The following is a 25,947-nucleotide window of genomic DNA, read 5'->3' as shown; positions in this document are numbered from 1 at the left end:
AAATTCATTCAATGGGTCCCCCTACCCAACCCCCACCTCCCCACGCCGGTCTCATTCTGACACCTTTAAAACCTCAAACATTTCCATCATTCTCTCCCTTGGCTCTAACTCTGAGCATATAGACCAATCACAGCTGTTCACTAAATGCAACTACATTGTTTTGCACCCTTATTTTGTTCATTCTCTCCCTTTTGCTGATAAGTCTGCTCCCGCCCTATTCGCTTTGTTGTGTTTCTAGCTTTCCTTTAAGAGCCATCTTGAAAACCTTCTCTTGGAAGTCTTCCCTATCCTCTACTGGAGGTAATCTTGCCTTCCTTTAACTGAATTGGCTTGCATGATGCTTTAACACAATTTATCTTTTCTACCTTGTATTACAGCAATTTGTTTACTTGTGTTACTTCCTATACTAGATTTTACTTAGTTAAGTGACTGGCGCATCTCTCCAAATATTTCCTGTGACACATGATGATCTCTTACCTTGCACATAGAAGATGTTCAATACACAATAATTTAAATATTCATTTCACATCTACCAAATTAGCAAGCATTAAAAAGAAATTTTGTACTTAAAGCAATCAAGCTTGTGGCAAATTTGGTGCATTGTTTAGCCTCTTTGTATATCACGACCTATTCTGGAAATTAAAACAATATTTATAGCAAAAACTATTAAAATTGTCTTTGATCCATTAATTGCTTTCCTAAGAATTTACGCTAAGAAATAATTCAGCAAAAGTTAAAAGGTGTACATTGCAATGTCATCTATACTGATTTAAGAAATTTGTAAACAATCTAAATGCTAATGATAGGGTAATTTTTTGCATAATTATACAATGATAGTAAATCAATATTAGGAAAAGTAAGCAATTGTTAAAATGATGATTATGAAAACTATGTAAAAATAGCAGAAATGTTAATATTTAAAAGAAAAATCAGCATACAAATATGTCTATACTATAATTACAACTATGTAAAATATGTGCGCATATGAACAACATCTGGGAGATGGTACATAAAAATAAATATGTTACATCAACTATACTTCAATTAAAAAATTTTAAAAAAAATTTAAGAATAGGTTAGTGTATTGAGACTATGGTTAGTGGTTCTGAGTTCTAGAGTTAGGCAAACTGAACTCAAATCTCTACTCCAAAACTTTCTAATTTGGGTGAGTTATTTAACTTCTGTTGCCTCAGCTTTTCCTCTGTTGAATGGAAATAAAAAATATCTTCCTCATGGGGCCACTGTGTTAACTGAATATGGTAATACATGAGAAACCTCCAGCACAGTATCTGGCACATAAGAAGTATTTAGTTAGATAGCCTCAACCACCAGAGGGCAGACAGCAGAAGCAGGAAAAACTACAACCCTGCAGCCTGTGGAACAAAAACCACATTTACAGAAAGATAGACAAGATGAAAAGGCAGAGGGCTATATACCAGATGAAGGAACATGATAAAACCCCAGAAAAACAACTAAATGAAGTGGAGATAGGCAACCTTCCAGAAAAAGAATTCAGAATAATGATAGTGAAGATGATCCAGGACCTCGGAATAAGAATGGAGGCAAAGATTGAGAAGATGCAAGAAATGATTAACAAAAACCTAGAAGAATTAAAGAACAAACAAACACAGATGAACAATACAATAACTGAAATGAAAACTACACTAGAAGCAATCAATAGCAGAATAACCAAGGCAGAAGAACGGATAAGTGACCTGGAAGACAGAATGGTGGAATTCACTGCTGTGGAACAGAATAAAGAAAAAAGAATGAAAAGAAATGAAGACAGCCTAAGAGACCTCTGGGACAACATTAAACGCGACAACATTCGCATTATAGGGGTCCCAGAAGGAGAAGAGAGAGAGAAAGGACCAGAGAAAATATTTGAAGAGATTATAGTTGAAAACTTCCCTAACATGGGAAAGGAAATAGCCACCCAAGTTCAGGAAGCGCAGAGAGTCCCATACAGGATAAACCCAAGGAGAAACACGCCGAGACACATAGTAATCAAAATGGCAAAAATTAAAGACAAAGAAAAATTATTGAAAGCAGCAAGGGAAAAACGACAAATAACATACAAGGGAACTCCCATAAGGTTAACAGCTGATTTCTCAGCAGAAACTCTACAAGCCAGAAGGGAGTGGCATGATATACTTAAAGTGATGAAAGGGAAGAACCTACAACCAAGATTACTCTACCGGCAAGGATCTCATTCAGATTTGATGGAGAAATCAAAAGCTTTACAGACAAGCAAAAGCTAAGAGAATTCAGCACCACCAAACCAGCTCTACAACAAATGTTAAAGGAACTTCTCTAAGTGGGAAACACAAGAGAAGAAAAGGACCTACAAAAACAAACCCAAAACAATTAAGAAAATGGTCATAGGAACATACATATCGATAATTACCTTAAACGTGAATGGATTAAATGCTCCAACCAAAAGACACAGGCTTGCTGAATGGATACAAAAACAAGACCCATATATATGCTGTCTACAAGAGACCCACTTTAGACCAAGGGACACATACAGACTGAAAGTGAGGGGATGGAAAAAGATATTCCATGCAAATGGAAATCAAAAGAAAGCTGGAGTAGCTATACTCATATCAGATAAAATAGACTTTAAAATAAAGAATGTTACAAGAGACAAGGAAGGACACTACATAATGATTAAGGGATCAATCCAAGAAGAAGATATAACAATTATAAATATATATGCACCCAACATAGGAGCACCTCAATACATAAGGCAACTGCTAACAGCTATAAAAGAGGAAATCAACAGTAACAAAATAATACTGGGGGACTTTAACACCTCACTTACACCAATGGACAGATCATCCAAAATGAAAATAAATAAGGAAACAGAAGCTTTAAATGACACAATAGACCAGAGAGATTTAATTGATACTTATAGGACATTCCATCCAAAAACAGCAGATTACACGTTCTTCTCAAGTGCACACAGAACATTCTCCAGGATAGATCACATCTTGGGTCACAAATCAAGTTTCAGTAAATTTAAGAAAACTGAAATCACATCAAGCATCTTTTCTGACCACAACGCTATGAGATTAGAAATGAATTACAGGGAAAAAAACGTAAAAAACACAAACACATGGAGGCTAAACAATATGTTACTAAATAACCAAGAGATCACTGAAGAAATCAAAGAGGAAATCAAAAAATACCTAGAAACTAATGACAATGAAAAGACGACGACCCAAAACCTATGGGATGCAGCAAAAGCAGTTCTAAGAGAGAAGTTTATAGTTATACAGGCCTACCTAAAGAAACAAGAATTATTTAATAAATATTAGCTAATATTATATAATTATAGCTATTATAATAATAATTCAATAATACTCCAATTATTATTATAACATCTAATGTTCATAATAATTATTAATAATAACATTATTATTATTATTGGATTTTAGGAATATTTTTATCTCTTTAAATTTTTAACTGTTTTTGTATCACTTTTAAATCAAAAAGCAATTACAAGTTTGGTACAATTTTTATTTAATCCTTAATTAGACTTTTAAATGTTGCCTTTTTTTGCTCTTCATTTATTCTTCCATTTATTTAATAAATTTTCATTGCTATCCTGTGCCAACTAAAAGCATGTCACTTGCCATCCGGCTCTACAAGGATTAGGTCAATGGCCGCTGCAGTCACTGACCTTCAACAGACCCTGAAAGGAATTCAGCGGGGAGATCAGGAATGAGGCACTTTGTGCTCTGGGGAAACTGACAGAACAGGCCTTCAGATAGTTAGATATTTTCAGGAGAAAACTTTAGGAACTCAATTTCTTGCATTTCCTCATACTTAGAAAAGCAATAAAATCATTTAGGGAGACATCTGTTCCTCGTGACTAGCAGCAGCCTTCTACTGAGATGGGGGCTTGATTGCACATACCCCCTTCACAAAATCATGTATATACTGACCTCCCCCACTATCTCTTCAGAGCAGTTTCTCAGAGCTATCTGAGACGCTGTCTCCTGGGCTATAGTCCTCAGTAAGTCCCCAAATAAAAGTGAACTCACAGCTCTCACACTGTGCATTTTTTGTTTGGTTGACACCGGCTATATGCCAGATTCTAAAAATATTACTACCGTGAACATTCTTGTTTATAATTTTTCCCACATCTTGTATTATCTCTCAAGATAGGTTTCTAAAGGGGAATTACTCCATCATTATGGATGTCTCTTTAGAGAAGTTTGGCTGTTAAGGGGCAAGAAACCTGGAACAGTAACCGAAGGGAGTTGTGAGGAGAGTGCTGTGGAATATTCACATGCTCCTGGGAATGATTCACTGGAGAGTGAGTTTATCAGTCACAGTCCAACCAGCAAAAGAGAAGCCTCTCTCAATATTTAAAACAGAGGAAAATTAATCCAGGGAATTGGTTTTAAGGTGATGGAAACACTGAGAGGCCAAACCAGGGACAGTGAGACAACTGGTAATTATCAACAGCAGAAAACTGCTACCATCTCCCCATGGAAGGGACAAAGGAGCTCAGTGGCTGGGGTTACCTGGCCAGGAACCAAAGGGACCCTGGAGTTACGGGGGGACATGCAGCTCTTGGAAGAGATGTTATCTGAGGCACAGAGAGAGGGGGTCCTCTGGCTCTCCTTCCACTCCCCAATCTCTTGCCAGTGCCTCTCTTTGGTTGATCCCAGTCAGAGCCAGCTGTCGAAAGAGTGTGGGAATTTCAGCTTGCAGTAACTGTAGCACTGGGAACCAGGGCCAGTAGGGAAGAGACAGGAGTGGCTTTCAAGACAAGCAGAGAGAGATGGGTAATCAGGGATGGAGAAGGCATTACCAAAGAAGTAAAATCCTTGGGAAGGTGAGATGCTATAGGATCTAGGGCACATGTGGAAATTTTCCCTGTCAAGAAAAGGGACACTTTTTCAATTGTAACAGGAGAAAAAAAAAGGAGAATGTGGGTGCAGGGGTAGATAGACCCATAGATAAAATGTTAAGAAACTGGAGAGTTCCTTTCTGATGCTTCTGTTGTTACAATGAGTTATGATACAATGGTTCTGAGAGAGGAAATGTATAATGCGGGTGTTAATAGGAGGAATGAGGAGTCTCTGAGAGTGGAAAAGGGAGCCAATCAGAGGAATGTGTTGTATTAAGAGTCTAATTGAGGTTTAAAGTATTAATTTAAAGGGAAGCCAGTGTAATTACTGAGAGAATATCTCTAGCAGTGTTTATCTTCTGGACACACGCACAGAGAAGAAGATGGTTGAATTCTTCCAGTGTTGGAGTATATGCCAGGCAAATGTGATGGCGGGAGAGAGTGCCGGTATATTTTCTAGGTTCTGATTACAATAAATGAGCTATGTGAAGGCTGCTTTGATTCACTGATGCTGTCAGTTAAAAGTTTAAGGTCAATGGACTTGAGGATATGGGGAGGGGGTGGGGTGAGATGTGACAGGGTAAGAGAGTGTCATGGACATATATACACTACCAAATGTAAAATAGATAACTAGTGGGAAGCAGCCGCATAACACAGGGAGATCAGCTCGGTGCTTTGTGACCACCTAGAGGGGTGGGATGGGGAGGGTGGGAGGGAGGGAGATGCAAGAGGGAAGAGAAATGGGAACATATTGTATATGTATAACTGATTCACTTTGTTATAAAGCAGAAGCTAACACACCATTGTAAGGCAATTATACTTCAATAAAGATGTTTAAAAAAAATAAAAATAAAAATAAATAAATAAATAAATAAAGTTTAAGGTCAAGGCTCTTGACAATATCTATTTCAGAGGAAAATCTGACATCTTCTATTGCCCTATTCCGAAATTGAAATGCTTTTGGGAGTCCGAATCTGGGAATGTACACATATACGCACATGAATCTCACATACAGTAGTCAGTCTCTTCTTTTCTACACGGGGAGTTCAGTGTCGGTCCAGGGTTGTCTGTGACTCAATGCAGAAGACTCTCTAATCCTATCTTCCACTGCAGGACCACTTGGCTCCCACTTAAACTTCTGTTCTTCAAATTTTCCCTTATCAGTGCAGAGGTGATACTTTCCTCTTCTACCTGCTTGTTGTGGGCAGATTGTGTTTTCCAGAGTGAACCACAACAATATCTCCCATCCCTCATTCTCTTCTGTAGTGTGACCACCACCACTTCCCCATCAAGAAGGGAAGCCTAATTCCTGTCCATTTGGATTCGGGTTGGCTTTTGGGAATTACTTGCAATGAATAAAATGGTTCTATGTTCTAAGATTTGGTCTGAAGAAGCTTTGCAGCTTGGAATGCTCACTCTCCAGATGCTCCCCCTCAGGATGCCCCCTCCTGGACTCCAGGCACCAGCGAGAAGCCCAAGCCACATGGGTGGGCCACTTGGAGACGCTCTGTTGACAGGCCCAGCTGAGCTCAGCCTTTGGGTCATCCTTGCCCAGAAGCCAGACTTGTAAATGAAGAAGCCTCCAGATGATTTCAGCCCTCAGCTATTTGAATCACCCTTAGCTGCTTTATTTGGAAAAAAAAAAAATTGGATGTCTGCTAAGGCCCCAGGCCTTGTGGATCAGAGAAAACCCCTTCCACTATGCCGTGTTCAAATTCCCGATCACAGAATCCATGAGCATTAAAAAAAAGTGGGGGCTGGGGGGTTGTTGTTTTACGTCCCTGAGTCTGGGGTGGTTTGTTACACAACAAGAGATAGCTGTGATACTTTCCTATTTTTCTCACTTTGTTCAGAATCTATACCCATTATGTAAATATCTTTTTAAAAAATATACTTCTTTCTCTTTACCACACCTGCATCCCTGCAGGCGTGGACTGTTCCAAGGAAGCAATGCCCTCTCCACTCCCACTGCACTGGGGCAAGTATGTGCATGGGTGAATAATTACATAGTTGGTTGTTTCTATTTATGTAAACTAGATTCCTCAATAGGTCTCTACAGTTTATATGTCCATAGATATAGTACTTTCCAAAAATGTTACAGCATTGCACTCCTCCAGGTAAAGAATGAATGGCTGTTTATCCATACCTCTCAGAGCACTAAGTTATTTTAATTTTTGCATTTTAGCGACTGAACAATGGCATCTAAAACTGGTGTGTGGATTGAATGAATACGTTAAAGTAAGGGGGACTCTCTGGCACTTGCCGCCCGCGTGTTGGGAGAAATCCCAGAGTTCCGCGCGTCGGAGGCCCTTCTGCCGCGGCTGCCATTGCAGAGCAGCAGCCATGGCTCTGCGCTACCCATGGCCTTGGGCCTCAACAAGGGCCACAAGGTGACCAAGGACGTGAGCAAGCCGAGGCACAGACGCCGCCGCTGGCGCCTCACCAAGCACACCAAGTTCGTGCGGGACATGATCCGGGAGGTGTGCTGCTTTACCCCTCATGAGCGGCGGGCCATGGAGCTGCTCAAGGTCTCCAAGGACAAGCGGGCCCTCAAGTTCGTCAAGAAAAGGGTGGGGACACACATCCATACCAAGAGGAAGAGAGAAGAGCTGAGCAATGCCCTGGCCGCCATGAGGAAGGCGGCAGCCAAAAAGGACTGAGCCCTTACCCTCTGTGCACAATAAAACTTTTTCAGAAAAAAAGAAAGAAAAAGATAAAGTAAGGGCTTAAGCTGTTGCAATCTGTCAATGAGATAAATGTTAAAAGATTAAAACACTAGACAAAATATTGAGTTGATAGTTAACAGAAAATGTTTCAACAACTTGATTAGACACAAATCTTCAGCACTGTATTAGTGTTCAAAGATCACTAGATCAGAAAGCTATCTAGTATTTTAGCAGACATTTACGAAGGTGTTATGGGTTTGTTTCCCCTCAAAATATGTTGATGCGCTGGCCCCCAGTATCTGTGAATATGACCTTATTTGGAAATGGGGTCTTTGCCAAGGTAATCAAGTTAAAATGAGATCATTAGGGTGGGCCCAATCCAATATGACTGTACGCTTCTAAAAAGGGGAAATTTGGACACAGAGACTTATATACACAGAGAATGCCATGTGAACATGAATCAGAGATTGGGGTGATACATCTACAAGCCAAGGAACAACAAAGATTGCCAGCAAAGCACCAGAAGCTAGGAGAGAAACATGAAACAGATTCTCCCTCACAGCTCTCAGAAGGAACCAACCTCACTGACATCTTGATCTCAGACTTCTAGACTCCAAAACTGTGAGAAAATAAAGTTCTGTTGTCCTAAGGTTTGTACCCAGTTTTTGGTACTTTATTATGACAGCCCCAGGAAACTAATGCAGAAGGAAAACTAAAATATCAATGAATGGTTCTTCTCTTTGTTATTTTCCAGGAAAGAAAGTTTTAGGAAAGGAAGAGCTGAGTTATCTGTTCCCATTACAGGCAAGTAAGGAGCAGTAACAAGGATTTTATAGGAAGTTTGAAAACCAATTTTCTCAGAGTTGTGAAAACGGCAATTTTTTGAGCAATAATTTTTTCCCTCTTGAGCTCAATCCAACCCAGAAGCTTCCCACTCCAATCAAAAGTTAATTTTAGGGCTTCCCTGGTGGTGCAGTGGTTAAGAATCCGCCTGCCAACACAGGGGACACGGGTTCGAGCCCTGGTCCGGGAAGATCCCACATGGCGCGGAGCAACTAAGCCCGTGAGCCACAACTACTGAGCCCATGTGCCAGAACTACTGAAGCCCGCGCGTCTAGAGCCCGTGCTCTGCAACAAGAGAAGCCACCGCAGTGAGAAGCCCGCGCAGTGCAACGAAGAGTAGCCTCCGCACACTGCAACTAGAGAAAGCCCACGTGCAGCAACGAAGACCCAACGCAGCCAAAAGAAAAAAAAAAGTTGATTTTAAAGCTCACACACAGACAATGTAATCAACGTGTTTAGAAAAAAGGGAAGAAGTACCGGGAAGGTTTGGTTGCTTCTTAGGTGAGCAAATGCATCCTGATCTTATGTGAGAGATCAAAAATTGCTTCTCTTTTATCACTTAGTACACTGCATAATATTTAATTAATTATTCATAAATATGCTTTGAAAAGAATTGTTTCTATTTCTTTGGGGCTTGCAATTTTACAATTTGAAGTGGATTGGAGGAGACTTTCAGGCTGTCCTAGGTTTTTGTGTGTGTAATACTTCATACATATGAAGGAATATATGTAACATATGTCTAAGTTTCGAAACATAAAAATAAAATAATTATCTGTGAGCCTATTGTCCCACTGAAGAAGTTGAGCTTGACTAAGACCATTGTAGCTCCCTGTGTGTTACCGCTCTGATCCTACCACCATCTCCTGGCTCCCTCACCACCGCCCCCCAACCCCCCCACGCCCCCCCACCCCCGCTGCCATCCCCAAACCAGGCTGACATTGAAAACACAGTAATTTCTATACCTAGTCATCTGTTTATTGTTGCTGCCACTATGCCACTGCAGCCTTTGTACCCTGTGAAATGAAACCCCAAGCGTGGCTTCTCCAGCTCCCTAAACCCTTAGACCTCTGGGTGACAACTTTTTTTTTCAAAATGTTCCCAGATTGTTTTTTATCACAATCATATTTGCAGATTTACCTTAAAGGGAACTTGAAGTCTGTTTTTGATGTTTATCTCAATAGTTATCAGAGCATCTGTTGAATAATAAAAGAATTTGTCTGGTCTTTGTCCCTGGTTCCTGGGAGAGAGCTTCTAAACCCTTGGATATGCCCACTTCTAACACAGAAGTGTCTTTGTTATTCATGCTGAGTCTCTAGGATCACACTTGAGTTTATGATAACGAGGTGACTCATGGTGGATCCCTAGACAGTTACAAGGTGGGGCTGGCCATGCCAGAAAGACCAACTTTGTATTTAGAGAATTGGAGCTTTCAGCCAAGTGATATCAGCCTGACCTCCTGACTTTCAAGGAATAGAAGGAGTTAGAGACTGAGTTCTATCACTTGGCCAATGACTCAATCAATCGTGCCCAGGTAATAAAGTTCCAATTAAAAAATCTGGACACCAAGCTCTGGTGAGATTCCTGGTTGGTGAACACATCAATGCATCAAATGGGTAATGCATTCTGCTTCCTTGGAAGAGAATACAGAAGCTCTGCATTCGGGCCCTCCCAAACCTTGCCCTATGTGTCTCTCCATTTTTATCTTTCATATAAATAAAACTGTAATTGTAAGTATGGCACCTTCCTGAGTTCTGTGAGTCATTCTAGCAAATTACTGAACCTGAGGTGGTCACGGAATCCCTGAATTTTTAGCCAGTTGGTCAGAAGTGTGGGTAACCTGGAGATTCCTGAACTTGTGGCTGACATCAGAAGTGAGGGCAGTCTTCTTGGGAATGATGCCCTTAACCTATGGAGTCTGCACTAACTCTGGGTAGTTAGTATCAGAATTGCAGTGCAGTATTGCAGCATCTAGTTTGTAGCTTGTTGCAGAACAGACACTCATTAGGTTAATCAGACTTTTTTGCTAAAGAGAATTAACTTTTATTTTGAAACATACCATATCCTCTCTGGGTATCGTCAATAATTGGAATACGTCCTCTGCAAAGGAATTCATCACCTTGATCAATTAGAGCTTCCTTCACCGCCTCATATCCATGTAAGACCACAGTGATCTGGGATCCAAGGTACAGAGTGTAAACGGGGCCATACTCTTTGGCCAGCTGGAAAGAGATGCAAGTGGTTGTAAGGGCTATTGTGAAATCTCTCCATTGGAGGCTTCAGTGGAAATTAAGTAATGATTCACATGGCTTAGACTTTGCTCCATTAATTTCCTTTCAGGAATTTAACCTGCGGTACAGTCATGGATTCATTCTTTCCTTCATCTATACATGCAACAATTGAGCAAATATTTACTAAGCACATATATTGTGTCAGACACTGTGCCAGGAACCCTCATGGAACTTAGAGTCTAGTGGAAGTTAACAGGCAGTAAATAGCCGAACAAACTACATTTGCAATAGAAACTGAGCATAATTCTATGAAAGTGATAAAGAATGTACTATGTTGGATGATAATGGGAAAACAATAAAATAGATGAGGAATCTATGAGGAGGTAACATTTAAGGTAAAACTAAAGATGAGAAGGAAGCAGCCAGGATAAGGGCCAGAAGGAGAGCTCACTACACAGGTATTAAAAAGGATGAAATCTATATATTTATGATAGCATTGTGCCAAGAGGGAAAATAGAGTGCTACAACATCTGACAGCTAGGGGTGTTTTCAAATGTATTTTACAACCGTGCAGTTAAATTCAAAGCAGCCATTTGAAATTACTTGAGGATGTACAATGGTGCAGAAACATGTTCAAGTTCTAAATTAAATTGTTGAAAAATAAAATTATGTTTAAAAATCCGTTAGGGAATTCCCTGGTGGCCCAGTGCTTAGGACTCCGTGCTTTCACTGTCAAGGACGCGGGTTCGAGTGCTGGTTGAGGAACTAAGATCCTCCTGCAAACTGCACGGAGCGGCCAAAAACTAAAAAAAAAAAATCCATTTGTTAAAAAATCCATTTGTATATTATAATCCTCCATTTTTTATTTATGATGATTATTTCTAAGAAGAAAAACTTGACACCTTTTTTTCTTTTTGCCTTTTTTTTTTAAACTTAAATGGTAGAGAATTTTGCCATTTTGTGCCTCTTTTCTCTGTCCCAGGAAAATGAAACTTACTTCCTTTGTTCCCTTTGAATGAGTGTCTCTCTATATTTTGGGGCACAAAATGCCAGGTCCTCCTCTCCCAACCTCACCCTCAGCTGATGACTTTGCTCCCTATTTCACAGAGATAATAGAAATAACCAGAAGAGAATGTCCATATGCTTCTACCATAGCATCTACTTGTTTACCTGAATCTGTGCCCATGTACATAGTTTTCTGTTAATATAAATGACTCTCCATGCTCCTAAAAAAGGCCCAATTCTCCAACTTGTGCACTGGATTCTAGTCCTTTCCAGCTATGGCAACATGACTTTCCTCTTTACAGCAAAATTGAGCAACATCACCCTATTTTCCCCCTTCCCTAGCCCCTGGCCACCACCATTCTGCTCCCTACAAGTTTGACTCTTTTAGAGTCCACATTTTGAGTGCATACAGTATTTGTCCTTCTGTGTCTGGCTTATATAACTTAGGATAATATCCTCCAGGTTCATCCATGTTGTTGTAAATGGCAGGATTTCCTTCTTTTTTAAGGATAAATAATACTCCTGTGTGTGCATCATATTTTCTTTATTCATCCATCAGAGGACAGTAATTAGGGTTGTTCTGGAGAATATATGCTTGCACAATGAACTCATTGAGATAATACTTTTTCCCAAAGAATATTTCCACAGGAGTGAATGTCAGTCAGGGTAGCAGAGCTGGGCTGTGTCAGAGCAAGATGTGGGGATCACTCTTTAGAAGGAGGATCACAAAGTATCCCACAGATTAGTATAAAATAGTAATAATAATATAAAAGGACATTTATTACATTTGCTTGGCTTGCCTTTTGGTTAAGTGTTACACGCAGAGGGGACTGGAAGCCTTTCAGTCAAAGTATGTTCTGACTTCAGAATTTTCCCATTCACTAGAATTCAACCCGTATCTCAGGTCAGGTCAACACACCTCACTACCTGCTCTAAAGTGATCCAATCCAGAAAAAAAAAAAGATATCTGTCTTGTAATACAGAAATAGACACCCCAAAGTGTCCTAGTGGTGAGTTAAAACTAAGAAAGCTTGAAGATGACATGAAGATAACCTGAAGATGACCCCCCCTTACCTGGAGATGACCAGACTCTAATGAAACCCCCTTACCTTGGAGAGAGATGCAGGGACGTCCTTGAGGTTTAGTTGCATCAGATTCCCAATGATGGGAAGGGGAGTTGGGCCAGGGGGAAGCCTTCCCGCTTTGTGACTTTTCTTCCACACAAAAAGGAAAACCAGGCAAGTGACACAAATCACAAGAGCAAGAGTAGTGATTTCCAGCAGTGCCATCTCAGCTACTCGATGTTGGTAACTGTCTGGATTGCTTGTTAGCAAAGTCTTGTACACACCCGGGGTACGACCTGCCAGCCAAAGGCTGGTCTGAGTTCTTGGACTAGGGAAAAAAAACAACCTGGAATTGGTTTTGGCCGTATTTACCTTCCTGAAGCTTGAGATCAGGGAGGATTCATATCTTTCCTACCTCTTGTTCACAAAATCTGCAACTTTTGATTTTTTAAGCCTCTCCATTACATGTACTATTTCCTTTTAGCACTAATAATTCATTAACTATAAAGCTGCGGGATTAAGAGGTACAAACTATTAGGTATAAAATAAACTACAAGGATATATTGTATAACATGGGGAATATAGCCAATATTTTACAATAACTATAAAGAGTATAACTTTTAAGAAATTTTTCTAAAGATTTTTTTTTTGGATGTGGACCAGTTCTAAAGTCTTTATTGAATTTGTTACAATATTGCTTCTGTTTTATGTTTTGGTTTTTTGGCCACAAGGCATATGGGATCTTAGCTCCCTGACCAGGGTTCGAACCCGCACCCCCGGCAGTGGAAGGCAAAGTCTTAACCACTGGACCACCAGGTAAGTCCCTAACCTTTAAAATTTGTGAATCACTATATTGTACATCTGTAACTTAAATAATATTGTACAGCAATTATACTTCAATAAATAATTTTTGTAAAGCTAACAAAAAGGGCTTCCCTCGTGGCTCAGTGGTTAAGAATCCACCTGCCAATTCAGGGGACACGGGTTCAATCCCTGGTCTGGGAAGATCCCACATGCCGTGGAGCAACTGAGCCCGTGAGCCACAACTACTGAAGCCCGCGCGCCTAGAGCCTGCGCTCCGCAACAAGAGAAGCCACCACAGTGAGAAGCCTGCGCACCGCAACCAAGAGTAGCCCCCCACCCCCTGACCACAGCTAGAGAAAGCCTGCACGTAGCAATGAAGAACCAACGCAGCAAAAAAATAAATAAATTTATGTAAAAAAAAAAAGGCTAACAAAAAATTTTTTTAATTGCAATCTACAATGATTGATTTTTAAGTGTTAAACTAACCTTATATTCCTAGGATGAACACCTCTTCTTTCTCATGATGTAATAAAACTTTTCTATTTTGCTGGATTTGATTTGCCATTACTTTGTTAGGGATTTTTGTACCCATGTACATGAGGAATGTTGGTTTGAAATTTTGTTCTCTGTAATGTGTTTGGTTTTAATATCAGGTTTATGACAGCCAGATAAAATACGTAGGCAAGTGCTCCATTTTTTTCTTTTTAATAAAAGTTTTTAAATTTTTAATTAAAAGATTAGTATTATTTTTCCTGAAAAGTTTGATAAAATGCCACAGTGAAACAATCTGATGCCTTCCTTGTGCGAGAATTTTTGTTATTACCTCATTAAAAAAAGAGTTCTAGAAATGGATAATGGTGATGACTGCACAAAATTGTGATTGTACTTAATATTACTGACCTGTACATTTAAAAATGGCTAAAATGGTACATTTTATGTATATTTTACCACAATAAAGAAAAAAACCCGATTACTTAGTTGGTATTTGAAAACGTTCTCTCACTTGTATTTGCATTTAAGGTAATTAATGCTTTTATTTATTCTTTGAGATAAATCTTACTTTTTTTTTTTAAAGGTCATTCTTTTTTCTTTTTATATTTTTATTTATTTATTTATTTTTGGCTGCGTTGGGTCCTCGTTGCTGCACGCGGGCTTTCTCTAGTTGTGGTGAGCGGGGGCTACTCTTCGTTGTGGTGCACGGGCTTCTCATTGCGGTGGCTTCCCTTGTTTCAGAGCATGGACTCTAGGCACGCAGGCTCAGTTGTGGCACATGGGCTTAGTTGCTCTGCGGCATGTGGGATCTTCCCGGACCAGGTTCGAACCCGTGTCCCCTGCATTGGCAGGCGGATTCTTAACCACTGTGCCACAAGGGAAGTCCCGAGATAAATCTTACTATTAATAGTAATGTCTCAGAATCTAGACATTATCTTATGGGGAATTTGTTAAAATAAATCTTTTTCAAAATCTAAAAAAAAAGTCTACTGTTGTTTCCTACTATTACAGAAAACATTAAAAAATCTATTTAGCACTAAAATTCTTCATTGTTTCAACTTTACTATTTTTCACTAATTTCAGAGCCATGTATTTCTCTGTATTTTCCCACAGCAGACTATTTGCTTCCATTAACCAACCTTATTGGCCTGCATTCATATATCCTTTAGCTGTGGGGCCACTAGGCTGGGATGCAGCCATAGCCGATGATGGGTTTGTGCATGAAGAACCCAGGCATAGGTAACTTAGGGACTTCATATATTAATACATTGCTGTATTCCTTCCGGCACTTTCTGTGAAACCAGTGTCCACTGATGCTTACCCTCAGTTGTTTGCAAGCATTTGTTTGCAGACATTCCACAATGAGGTAAATTATTGACTTTGAAATGCTTGAAAAGTTAGAACTTTAATGTTTTGGACATTGAAAGCAAGTGAATAAACAGAGTGGACTGGTAAACATGTTGGAAAAGGGAAGTTTTAAAATTACCTAATCAATTTCCCTGCTTAAAAATCTTGAAAGGGTTTTTTTTTTTAATTTTTGGTTTTTAATAGACTTTTCCTTTTATTACTAAGGCTTTATGTTACTAGAGCAGTTTTAGGTTCACAGCAAAATTGAGCAGAAGATACAGAGCTCCCATATACTCCCTCAAAGTCCTGAACCAGAGTGGTATATTTGCATGTGTATGTCCAGTTGTTCCAGCACCATTTGTTGAAAAGACTGTCTTTTCTCCATTGTACTGCCTTTGTTCCTTTGTCAAAGATTGGTTGACTATATTTATGTGGGTCTATTTCTAGACTCTTTTCTGTCCCACTGATCTACTTGTCTCTTCTTTTGCCAGTACCACACTGTTTTGATCACTGTAGTTTTATAATAAGTCTTGAAGTTAGGTCATGGCCTCAACTTCATACTTCACTATTACACTAGCTATTCTGAGTATTTTACCTCTCCGTATATACTTTAGAATCAGTATGTCAGTATTCATAAAATAACTTGTTGGGATTTGATTTGGGATTGCATTGAATCTATAGATCAACTTAGGAAGAAGTAACACCCTGACAATACTGAGTGTTCCTATCCATGAACGTGGACTATCTCTCCATCTATTTAGTTCTTCATTGATTTCTTTCATCAAAGTTTTGTAGTTTTCCTCATATAGATCCTGTAGATACATATTTTGTTAGATTTATACCTATTTCATAGTTTGGGGTGCTAATATAAATGGTATTGTGCTTTAAATTTTAAATTCTGAAATGTTTTGCTTGAAAGGTTTATTTCTAACCTTTGGAAAAATCACTGGTATGTAACAAGACTCAGAAGGCCCACAATGATCCTCTTCCCCTCTTGACACCTACCTCACCAGTCTCATTTTTTGGTGCTCCTATTCTCACTAATAATGTTACACCTGTACTAAACTTTGGTCCATTCCTGGAAGGTTCTTGAACTGAGGTCTTCACATTATAAGGCTCCACATGTGAGCTTTCATTTTTTAAAGTAACAGCTTTATTGAGATATAATTCACATACAATTCACCCTTTTAAAGTATACAGTTCACTTTGTGTGGACATGTTTTAATTCTTCTGGGTAGATACCTAGAAGCAGAATTGCTGGGTCTTACGGTAACTCTTTGCTTAACATTTTGAGGAACTGTCAAAACATATTCCAAAGTAGCTGTACCATTTTACATTCCTACTAGCAGTGTATGAGGATTCCCATTTCTCCCCATCCTTGCCAACAATTGTTATTGTCTGTCTTTTTTGTTATTGCCATTCTAGTGGGTATAAAGTCCTATCTTATCGTGGTTCTGATTGGCATTTCCCTAATGACTAATGATGTTAAACATCTTTCATGTTCTTATTGGCCATTTGTATATCTTCCCTGAAGAAATGTCTATTGAGATCCTTTGCTCATTAAAAAAATTTTTTTTTGTAAAATTTTTGTTATTCCCTGATCTTTAACTGGCTAGCATACCTTCTCGTTCTTTATCTCCCCCTTCTCTTTTTTTACACTACCAGTAGTACATTCTTCCCATTTGTATAGCCTCATCATAGTTGGAATTCTTTGATTAAGGTCTACCTTCCCATGAGACTGTTGATTCTAAGAAAACAAAGACTACATGTCTTATTCACTATTGTTTTGTTCATTGTTGGTCCAATACTTAACACATTTTAGGTTTCCTGGCACATACCAGGCACTTGAACACTCGAATTGTATTTAATTTGATGCTCACATTGTTTCTCCTGTTGTGTCAGGAGGGCTGCTGTCTCCACTGAGAAGGTTTTAGGGGTTACCTCCACTCTGACCATTTGTGCTCCTCTCTTCCATTGGTTGAGGGTTGTCCCTCGGGATATTAATTCTTGTGCATATCTGAGTTGAAAACATCTGCAGAATGACTGCAGCGTCCATAGTATGGGAGGAACCCTGCAGTGAAAAACAACATGTTAATTGCCTGCAGGGCACTGTTGAGGCATGGGGACCCAGTGAATTGCATTTTAAAATAGCATCTGGTGCTCCTATTGCCTGGAACGCATTCCACCATTACCATCATTCTCTTCAGTTGCCTGGCTGCCTCCTGTATATCCTTAAAAATGTGGCTCAGATCTGACATTGCCTCCTAGAAACCACCAGGCTGTTTTGACCCCCACCTGTACTCCTTGCATCCAGTGTTCTGCCTGCTGTGGTACTTACCACACTATCATACTTGCCTATTTATTTGTCGTACCACCCAAACAGCAACCCCTCCACCACAAGGCTAAAAGTCTTTTTTGTTGCCTCAGCAACTAGCACATACTAGATACCCAGTAAATATTTATAGGAAGAAAAGGAAAGATTTTAAAATACTTGAAGATAAAAAATTGAAATAGCTGGTGTCTTAGTCTGCTCAGGCCGCTATAACAAAATACCATAAACTGGGTGGCTTAAACAACAAATATTCATTTCTCAGTTTTGGATACTGGGAAGTCCAAGACCAAAGTGGTAGCAGATTTGGTGTCTGGTGAGAGCTCTCCTCCTGGTTTGCAGATGGCCTCCTTCTTGCTGTGTCCTCATATGGCCCAGCGAGACATCTCTTCTTATAAGGGTACTACTTCTATTTATGAAGGCTCCACCTTAACAACCTAATTATTGGGTTGGCCAAAAAGTTCCTTCTGTTTTAAAGTAAAAATAAAAGACACATTTTTCATTTTCACCAAGAACTTTATTGAACAACGTATTCACCATTTTGTTCCACTACCTTCTGCCATTTTTCAGGTAACTTCATAATTCCATCTTCCCAAAATTTTTTATCTTTTTGAGCAAAGAACTATTCCAGATGCCTTTTACAGTCTCCAAGGGAACTGAAATTTTTTCCATTAAGAGAATTTTGTAAAGACTGAAATAAATGGAAATCTGAAGGTGCAATGTCTGGTGAATACAGCGGATGAATCAGAACTTCCCAGCCAAGCTGAAACAGTTTTTGCCTGGTCATCAAAGAAACATGTGGTCTTGTGTTATCCTGATGGAAGATTATGTGTTTTCTGTTGACTAACTCCAGACGCTTTTCGTGGAGTGCTGCTTTCAGTTGGTCTACTTGGGAGCAGTACTTGTTGGAATTAATTGTTTGGTTTTCCAGAAGGAGCTCATAATAGAGGACTCCCTTCCAACCCCACCATATACACATCACCTTCTTTGGATGAAGACCAGCCTTTGGGGTGCTTGGAGGTGGTTCATTTCGCTTGCCCCACAATCTCTTCCTTTCCACATTATTGTACAGTATCCACTTTTCATCACCCATCACAATTTGTTTTAAAAATGGAACATTTTCAGTGAGCCACAACTACTGAGCCTGTGCTCTAGAGCCCCCGAGCCACAACTACTGAAGCCCTGCACCTACAGCCCGTGCTCCACAACAAGAGAAGCCACTGCAACGAAGAGTAGCCCCCGCTCACCGCAACTAGAGAAAAAGCCCGCATACAGCAACGAAGACCCAACGTGGCCAAAAAAAAAAGGAACGTTTTCATTATGTTTCAGTCAAGAATCGCATGCGGAAATACGGTCAAGAAGGCTTTTTTCGTTTAATCTATGTGGAACCCAAACATCAAAGCGATTAACATAACCAAGCTGGTGCAAATGATTTTCAACACGTGGTATTAATGTTGATTGTTCTCAATTAGTGTCTCGATTTGATCGCTATCAACTTCAACTGGTCTACCCGACTGTGGAGCATCGTCCAGCAAGATATCTCCAACACGAAACTTTGCAAACCACTTTTGACACGTTCAATCAGTCACAGCACCTTCTCCATACACTGCACAAATCTTCTTATGCGTTTCAGTTGCGTTTTTACCTTTCTTGAAAAAATAAAGCATAATATGCCGAAAATGTTGCTTTTTTTCTTCCATCTTCAATATTAAAATGGCTACACAAAAATTCACCAATTTTGATATGCTTTTCTTCGACGCACGCTGATATGACAGCTGTCACAATACAATCTAACAAAATTGTTTCGAATGAATTTAAAGACAACTAAGCGCTACTAGAGCCATCTTAGGGAAAAAAGCAAACGAACCTTTTGGCTAACCCAATATCTATCAAAGGCCCCACCTCCAAATACCATCACATGGAGCATTAGGGCTTCAACATGACTTTTAGGGGAACACATTCAGCCTGTAGCAGATGGAAGGTAGAAAAATGGATACAAAGAGATAATAGGAGAAAAACATGAAAGGCACTAATTCCAAAGAAACGTGGTACGGAAAACAAGTAAAATGTCATTCTGAGTTATATAATAATGGACACTTGGGGGAGTGAGCAATGAATTAACAGTAAATTAGTTTAAAATGCTTACACAAAGACAAGAGACCAGAGGATAGCTGAGAAGCTGGCCCAGCTTGTTGAGATGTTCCTGGAGGGCTGCGGTTGAGGTTTAAAATCCAGCTAGCTTAGGTCACGGCTGCTGAAGACATAGTTCAATGTGTGTTTTCTGATGCACTTGTATGTATCAGGCACTGTGCTCTCTGTTCATCAAAGGAACTTACAGGCTACTCAGAGACAGAAACATATATCGACTCCAATAGGCTGGGTGAACTAATGCACCCCAACAAACACCACGTGCAAATCACTATTCCAGGTGCATAAACAGATCTTGCCGAACCCACTGAAGAGCTCTGTAAGAATATGTAAACAAGTTCAGAGATATTAGGTAATTTCCCATGGTTACACACTAAGCCCTGACGTGGACACTCTAGCCTAACTTCTATGTCCTTTTTTCCCCACTACTCACTTACCTGCCTTTCACATTCATCCTTTTGTTCTTTCACACAACATAACTGACCAACTCATATGGGCCAGGCACAGTGCCAAGGCATGAGCAACAGATACCATCCCAGGGAAGAGCATGGTCACAGTCCCTGCCCCCCAGGGAGCTAAACATTTGTGAGAACAGACATTAAGCAGGTAACGTGAGGCGTGTGGAGTGTTACAAACAGGGAAACGTGGGGTGCTGACCTGAGCAAGCAGTTCCGGAAGACCTCTCTGAAGAAGTGAAGACTCTTTAGGAGTTAGCAAAGCAAAGTTGGAGCTATAAGGGAGAAAAAGTAGGCCAGGTGGATGGAATAATACATGCAAAGGGACAGAGAGAAGGCACATTCAAGGACCTGGGCTGGAGAGGTCAGTGTGTACACACTTGGGACTTAATCCTAAAGCAATCAGAAGCCACAACGTCTAATTCACAAAATTCCTTCCCCACAGCAAGAGGCAGAAATCACTTAATTCTAAATCACTTCATTTTAAGACGTACCAAAAGCCTACAGGATAGTTTGAATTAAATTTCCCTGGTTTGTAGCCACAGATGTAGGATACTATGGGGTTGGATCCCACAGGAACCCGAGTAAAAGGGTTGCTTTCCCCAGAACTCCCAATTATCAAGCCCTGATGTCCCAACAGCACTGTGAAATTGTCCCCAGGAGGGAATGTTGAGAGCTTGGGCAGAGCAGGTCCAACCCTGGCTCCTGGGTTAACATCTGAATTAGTGAGGTTAATTATATCATACCATTGCCAGTTATAATTTATACAGTTTGTCTTTTCTCCACCTCAGGATAATGTCCCCTCCCCTCCTCAGTGTAAGTATTTCAGCTCTCAGGCAGTCTCCGAGGGCACGATGCTCCATCCTCCCTCTTCCCTCCTCTGCTGCTGGCTGCATCCCACAAGGAATCAAAACACCCCTTGTTAAATTCCGTGAGTCAGGAAAGAATGGAAACCCTGCTTTCAAAATTCTTACACGAGGCTCCTGGGAAGAGTGTAAGGAGAGCGTCTATAGTTAAGTTAAACTAGTAAATAAACTGGCCCCCGAGCTGAAATGGGCAGGACAGCCTGAGGAGCAGGTTAAGCAACAGAGAAAGGAGACATATGGGAAAAACACAAATCACTGATAGTAAAATAATTTTATTTAGTTTCTTTTTTAAAAAAGGTAGCATTTCACATATAAATTTAGACTTCAAGATTACCAAAAGGAACATCCCTGAAGGGGGGCACGGGGGGTGGGGCAGACTTTGAGCCCCAGTGAGCACAGAGAAGCACATTCCATGGAGAGTTTAAGCAGAAGTCCTTTCTTGAGAACTTCACAGTGCTACTTCCCTGTTCCTCAACTCTGCCACCAGAGCCTGTGGTTTGTAAGAAAACCCATATTCATCACTTTGGGGCAACAGTTTTTAGCTCATGGGAATAGGAAACATCTCTAGGAATGAAAGCACAAAGGTCAATGATCCAGATTTCCCACAACAATCATTATTTATATGCAGCAACAATATATGACAGGTAAAGAGTTTATTATATAGTTCCAAAAATCTTTTAAAAAGGGCTAGAGAACACAAAATTCATTCATAAAGAGAATGTATATAATTAAATGAGCAAAAACAAAAAAATTATTCTTTCCATATTACAAATGCCTTTATAGGATAAGGCCCCAGGAAAAGACCTCAAATCTGGGACTCCTTTCCTGTATTAAGTGTCTGGCACAACCCAGAAGCTGTCATGAGACTGACAGTTCGCTTAAAGGTTTCTGGAAGTGGTCCTATGACTTTTCTGTCTGGCTTGAACACAGTGTACACAAATGGTGTCTTAAACTGTGTAAACTCAGGCCTAACTACAGGGCACACTGATTCAAGAAAGTTAATCGTAAGATTAAAAAAACGTCCAGATGAAACAGATCTCCCATAGCCACAGGCTAACTCTGTCATCCTCTCATGTAAGTTTAAATCCACTGGCTGCCTAGGAAGTCAGTGGAATAATCCTGATCTCCTAGTTGAGGTGAAAGCTGCGGAACAACTTAGATTTCAGCATCTCAGGGCCAGGAGGGAAGGAGACAAAGATGACCAAGGGTGCTTTCTAGGTTACTCCCTTGATCCACCCGGTGGGCTCCTGATCAGTGTTGAGAAGGAGAACCCGTGGGCCAGTAACCATGGCAGCCCCAGGATCTGACCTTTAGGCAGAGGTACCGGGGCAAATGAATGTACCCCAAATCCAGTTTTAAAAATAAAAACTTCCTGCAGTTATGATACAATACTGTGCAGTGAACAGCTAGGAACTGGATGCTGCTTCTATTTCTGGTTAAAGTCCTGTTCCACTCTTGGCCAGAGCTGAGAGGTGACATAGAAGGAGTTGTCTGAGCCTAAAAACCAGGCACCTTAGTCACACATGGCCTGGGCAGTGACATAGACAGCCATCACCCAATGGAGGGGTATGCACGGCCCCCAGAGCTTTGGTTCAAAGCAAAGGTTTCATCTCACCCAAAACTTCAAACTAAGCTCTATCTCTGAGCCTACTAATGCAATAAACTAATGATTAGGAATCTCTATGAAGAATCTCTGATTGGGTGGCAAGGTGCATGTCCCAGCAGGCCACCATCTTGACTCTAGGAAAACAAAAAGGTGCAAATCGTATCAAGTAAATAGTTGCTCAAGTGGAAGATCATTTCCTGGGGAACTTCAGCGGACTAGATGCTAATCACATGGATGAATGCTGGGACTGCACCCCAAAGAGAAAGCCTGGGTCCTGGCATAATCAGTCTTCTTTACACTTACCACATCCTGGCCGCCTTCTCTCTGACCTCCTATCTCTTGAATGACTGAGCACACATTTCCCCAGGGACCAATGTAAACATTATCCAATAAATCTCAGCTAAGAAAAACACAGCTTGTTAAATATTTAGTGTTTAACATTCCAGTGCAGGCAGTATGTTAGCATCAGACTTCCCCTCATTCATGAGTACCAGTTTAGAAAGGAACACACACAGGATATTTGATAAAACTGCACCTGAAAAGACCATCTGGGTGCCAGACAGCTGGCTCTATCCTGCAATCAGCTGATAAACCAGGACTACCACAGGAAAGGCGGAACAGACGGAGCATGAGTTCTCTGTAAATCTGAAGAGTCGTATAACCATCATTCCCACTTAACCCCTTGGGCCATATCTTGATATGGGAGAACATTTCCACCTGTTGCATCAACCTGTGCTCTCCTTGTTTTGGATGGGGCTCTCCCCAGAGGGCTCAAGAGCCTCCTTAGAGGGGAGAGAGTTTTTTCTTCCAGTCCTAACCTCTGAATATTTCAAAGCACAAGAGGAGTCCACGAACATGCTAGGGATGTTGCTGCCAAAGTAGATCTTACTGTTAGAAGCAATGGCCTGGTACCTTTTGAGCTCCAGATATTCCGGGGTCAATTTGTGCTGTGAGAGGCAAACAAGAGCAAAGGCATCAGAACACTTTGGTGCAATAGTCACTACTCTCTTTCCTTACACAGATTTTCCCTATTGTTCTCCTGAATATCATTCCTCAACTGTGAATTGCTACCAATGACCCTCTCTCACTTTGAAGTGTGGCTATCACATTGACAGCGTTTTTCAGAATGGCATAAAACTACTTCCCCTTTCAGCATAAGGCTCACCTCAATGACAAAGTCACTTGTGCCTGGGCAGCTTTCCCCATGACAGATTTGGATCACTGGTTTGGAAACTGAAATTTCTCATCTTGCCTTCATCTTGACCAAATTCCGTTCTGTTTCTATAGAGTTGTGTCCTCCAATATGTTAAGTTTATTTCTAAATTTACACTGGATTTCAAAGTACTGACAACTCTCGTTCTGACAACCTACCAAATCTTCAGACTTCTTCTGAATATAGATTATGTTGTTCCTTCCTAAATGGAAAAAGTTTAAGCCCTGTCTATACCTTAAATCTTGACTTTAACCTTTCAGATTGCATCATATACCTTAGCAACCTCCTTCTCAACTTTTCCTCTGTTCCACTCTACTGTATAATTAATAACCTTATAAAACTAGGTCATATCCTTCCCTATGTCCTTCCCTTCTCAGACTACTAGGGGTTCTAGCTGACTTTTAATTAAATAATTCCTACTAACTAGGTCTGTACTCTCTAGACCTAAACTTACCCCAGTCCCTATACAAAAATTGTTCACTCACACATCACCCAACTTCCTTTCTCAAATTACCACATATGAAATTCCTCATGACTAGAGTATTTTTTAAATCCAAAAAACAAGCAGTACTCAACTGGGGGCATTCAGAAATGTGTGTGTGTGGTGGGGGGTGTGGACTGTTAAAATAATTGGTGAGCACTACTGACAGTTTAGCAGGCAAGGGCCAGAATGCATGAGATAGTCTGCAACAATGAAAAAGTATCTCACCCCAACATGCTAAGAATGTCTGATGAGAAACTCTGCTCTAAACAAGCTTAGCATCTACCCAAAAGGTCTACCTGATCTGGGAAGCAATTTTAAGTGAACTTTACTCCTCTCCTGTCACTCTTGTCATTTCAGGAGAAGACCTTTAACTTTCCTGATTATTGAGCCCTTATACAGCAGTACAAATGGATGAATTTATGGCATTTGACCTGGGTTTATATATCTGCTTGCCTTTGTCCTAGCTCCCCACTTTTATAAAGAACTATACAAAGTTCTCTACCCATAGAATGTGCAACATATGTCTTTCCAAGTGACTGGCCGATTCTAGAGGGTGTGATGGTAACTACGCTTCCTTGACACTGGATAAAATCGCCTCCATCGTGTTAGAACCCCCACAGGGGAAAGCAAAAACTTAACCTGTATTACTAGGAGAGTGACACAGAGAGCCAGTCACCTTGTTTGAAGTGGCATATTTGTGTGCGGCATAATACTCAGCATCTGCTTTCGCCTTCTCTCGGGCCAGGAACGCAGCATCTAATAAGCAAAACAGTCAGGGTGTTTAAAACAGAGCAAAGTTGCAATCCATTTCCTCAGTTGGGTAAGAGTTCAGACTCTACCTTAAGTAGAAGCCCCTTTATCCACTGCTTGATATTCCAATCATTCACTTTACTTTAAAGGCATAAAACAACATTAGCAGTTTTCAAATCCCAGTCCCCAGACAACTCCTTCTCAAAGGGGAATACTCTTGTCAATGTCAAGTTAACTCTCAGCTCGTCTGAACCCACTTCATTTTCCACCTTAAGTTGCTCCTTCTTTCCTCCACCCCTCATCACCCAAAGCCTCACACCCCACCCAGGCTCTAGGCTTTAAGTATTAATAATTAAGTCCAGACATGAGAGCTATGCTCTATTTACCGCACTGTCTCCATCCCCTTCAAATCTGATTCAGAATCAGTTAATGTAGAATGATAGGAAGCATCATTATATAAGCAAAAGAGGTTGAATATTTGGTCTTCAAGACTGTGAGCTAAGAACATCGACATCCCACTATGTGTAATCAAGAGTTTGGGAGCCTCTACGAAAATTGGGGCTTCTTTTTTCCCCAGCTAATTGTTTGGTTATTTTTTTGGTTGACAGGTAGAAAAGAAACTGGTGGTGGGGTTTCTTATCTTGTATATTCTTTAAAACTGATTACTTTGCCTGAGAACAAATAAGCCCCAACTTAAGGATGGAAAATGAAAGGCTGAGTTTCCCATAGTCACAAACAAAAGAGCTAGATACGCAATGGCAATTTAAAAAAAATTTGTCTAGA

At 40.3% G+C, this 25,947-nt stretch overlaps 2 protein-coding genes and 1 pseudogene across 7 annotated transcripts in view; 1 reads left to right on the top strand and 2 right to left on the bottom strand.

Annotated features, from left to right (window-relative positions):
- LOC132351093 (cytochrome P450 2C23-like) overlaps positions 1-12,895 on the bottom strand; it is a 33,947-nt gene extending 21,052 nt beyond the window's left edge. Inside the window, exons 1-2 of the mRNA XM_059900900.1 lie at positions 12,716-12,895; positions 10,430-10,592 (exon numbers count right to left, since the gene is read on the bottom strand). Of these exons, the coding sequence (XP_059756883.1) occupies positions 10,430-10,592; positions 12,716-12,895 (343 nt within the window). The remainder of the gene's footprint in view (positions 1-10,429; positions 10,593-12,715) is intronic.
- Positions 7,208-7,524, top strand: LOC132351096 (large ribosomal subunit protein eL36-like; annotated as a pseudogene).
- A 14-nt stretch (positions 12,896-12,909) lies between the features above and the next one.
- Positions 12,910-25,947, bottom strand: part of ERLIN1 (ER lipid raft associated 1) — a 44,772-nt gene continuing 31,734 nt past the window's right edge. For 2 of the 6 annotated variants that reach the window (XM_059900901.1, XM_059900902.1), the window contains exons 11-14: positions 25,091-25,170; positions 23,630-23,664; positions 17,194-17,384; positions 12,910-12,998 (exon numbers count right to left, since the gene is read on the bottom strand). In XM_059900901.1, the coding sequence (XP_059756884.1) occupies positions 12,934-12,998; positions 17,194-17,384; positions 23,630-23,664; positions 25,091-25,170 (371 nt within the window). In that variant the 3' untranslated portion in view covers positions 12,910-12,933. Of the gene's footprint in view, positions 12,999-17,193; positions 17,385-18,137; positions 20,108-20,447; positions 20,521-21,367; positions 23,665-25,090; positions 25,171-25,947 lie in introns of those variants that run through there. The other 4 variants (XR_009498083.1, XM_059900903.1, XM_059900905.1 and 1 more) reach the window with 4 other exon arrangements.

This window comes from Balaenoptera ricei, chromosome 16, assembly GCF_028023285.1.
Source record: "Balaenoptera ricei isolate mBalRic1 chromosome 16, mBalRic1.hap2, whole genome shotgun sequence".
NCBI lineage: Eukaryota > Metazoa > Chordata > Mammalia > Artiodactyla > Balaenopteridae > Balaenoptera > Balaenoptera ricei.
The sequence above is the reverse complement of the archived record's forward strand: the minus strand, read 5'-3'. Positions and strand labels throughout refer to the sequence as shown.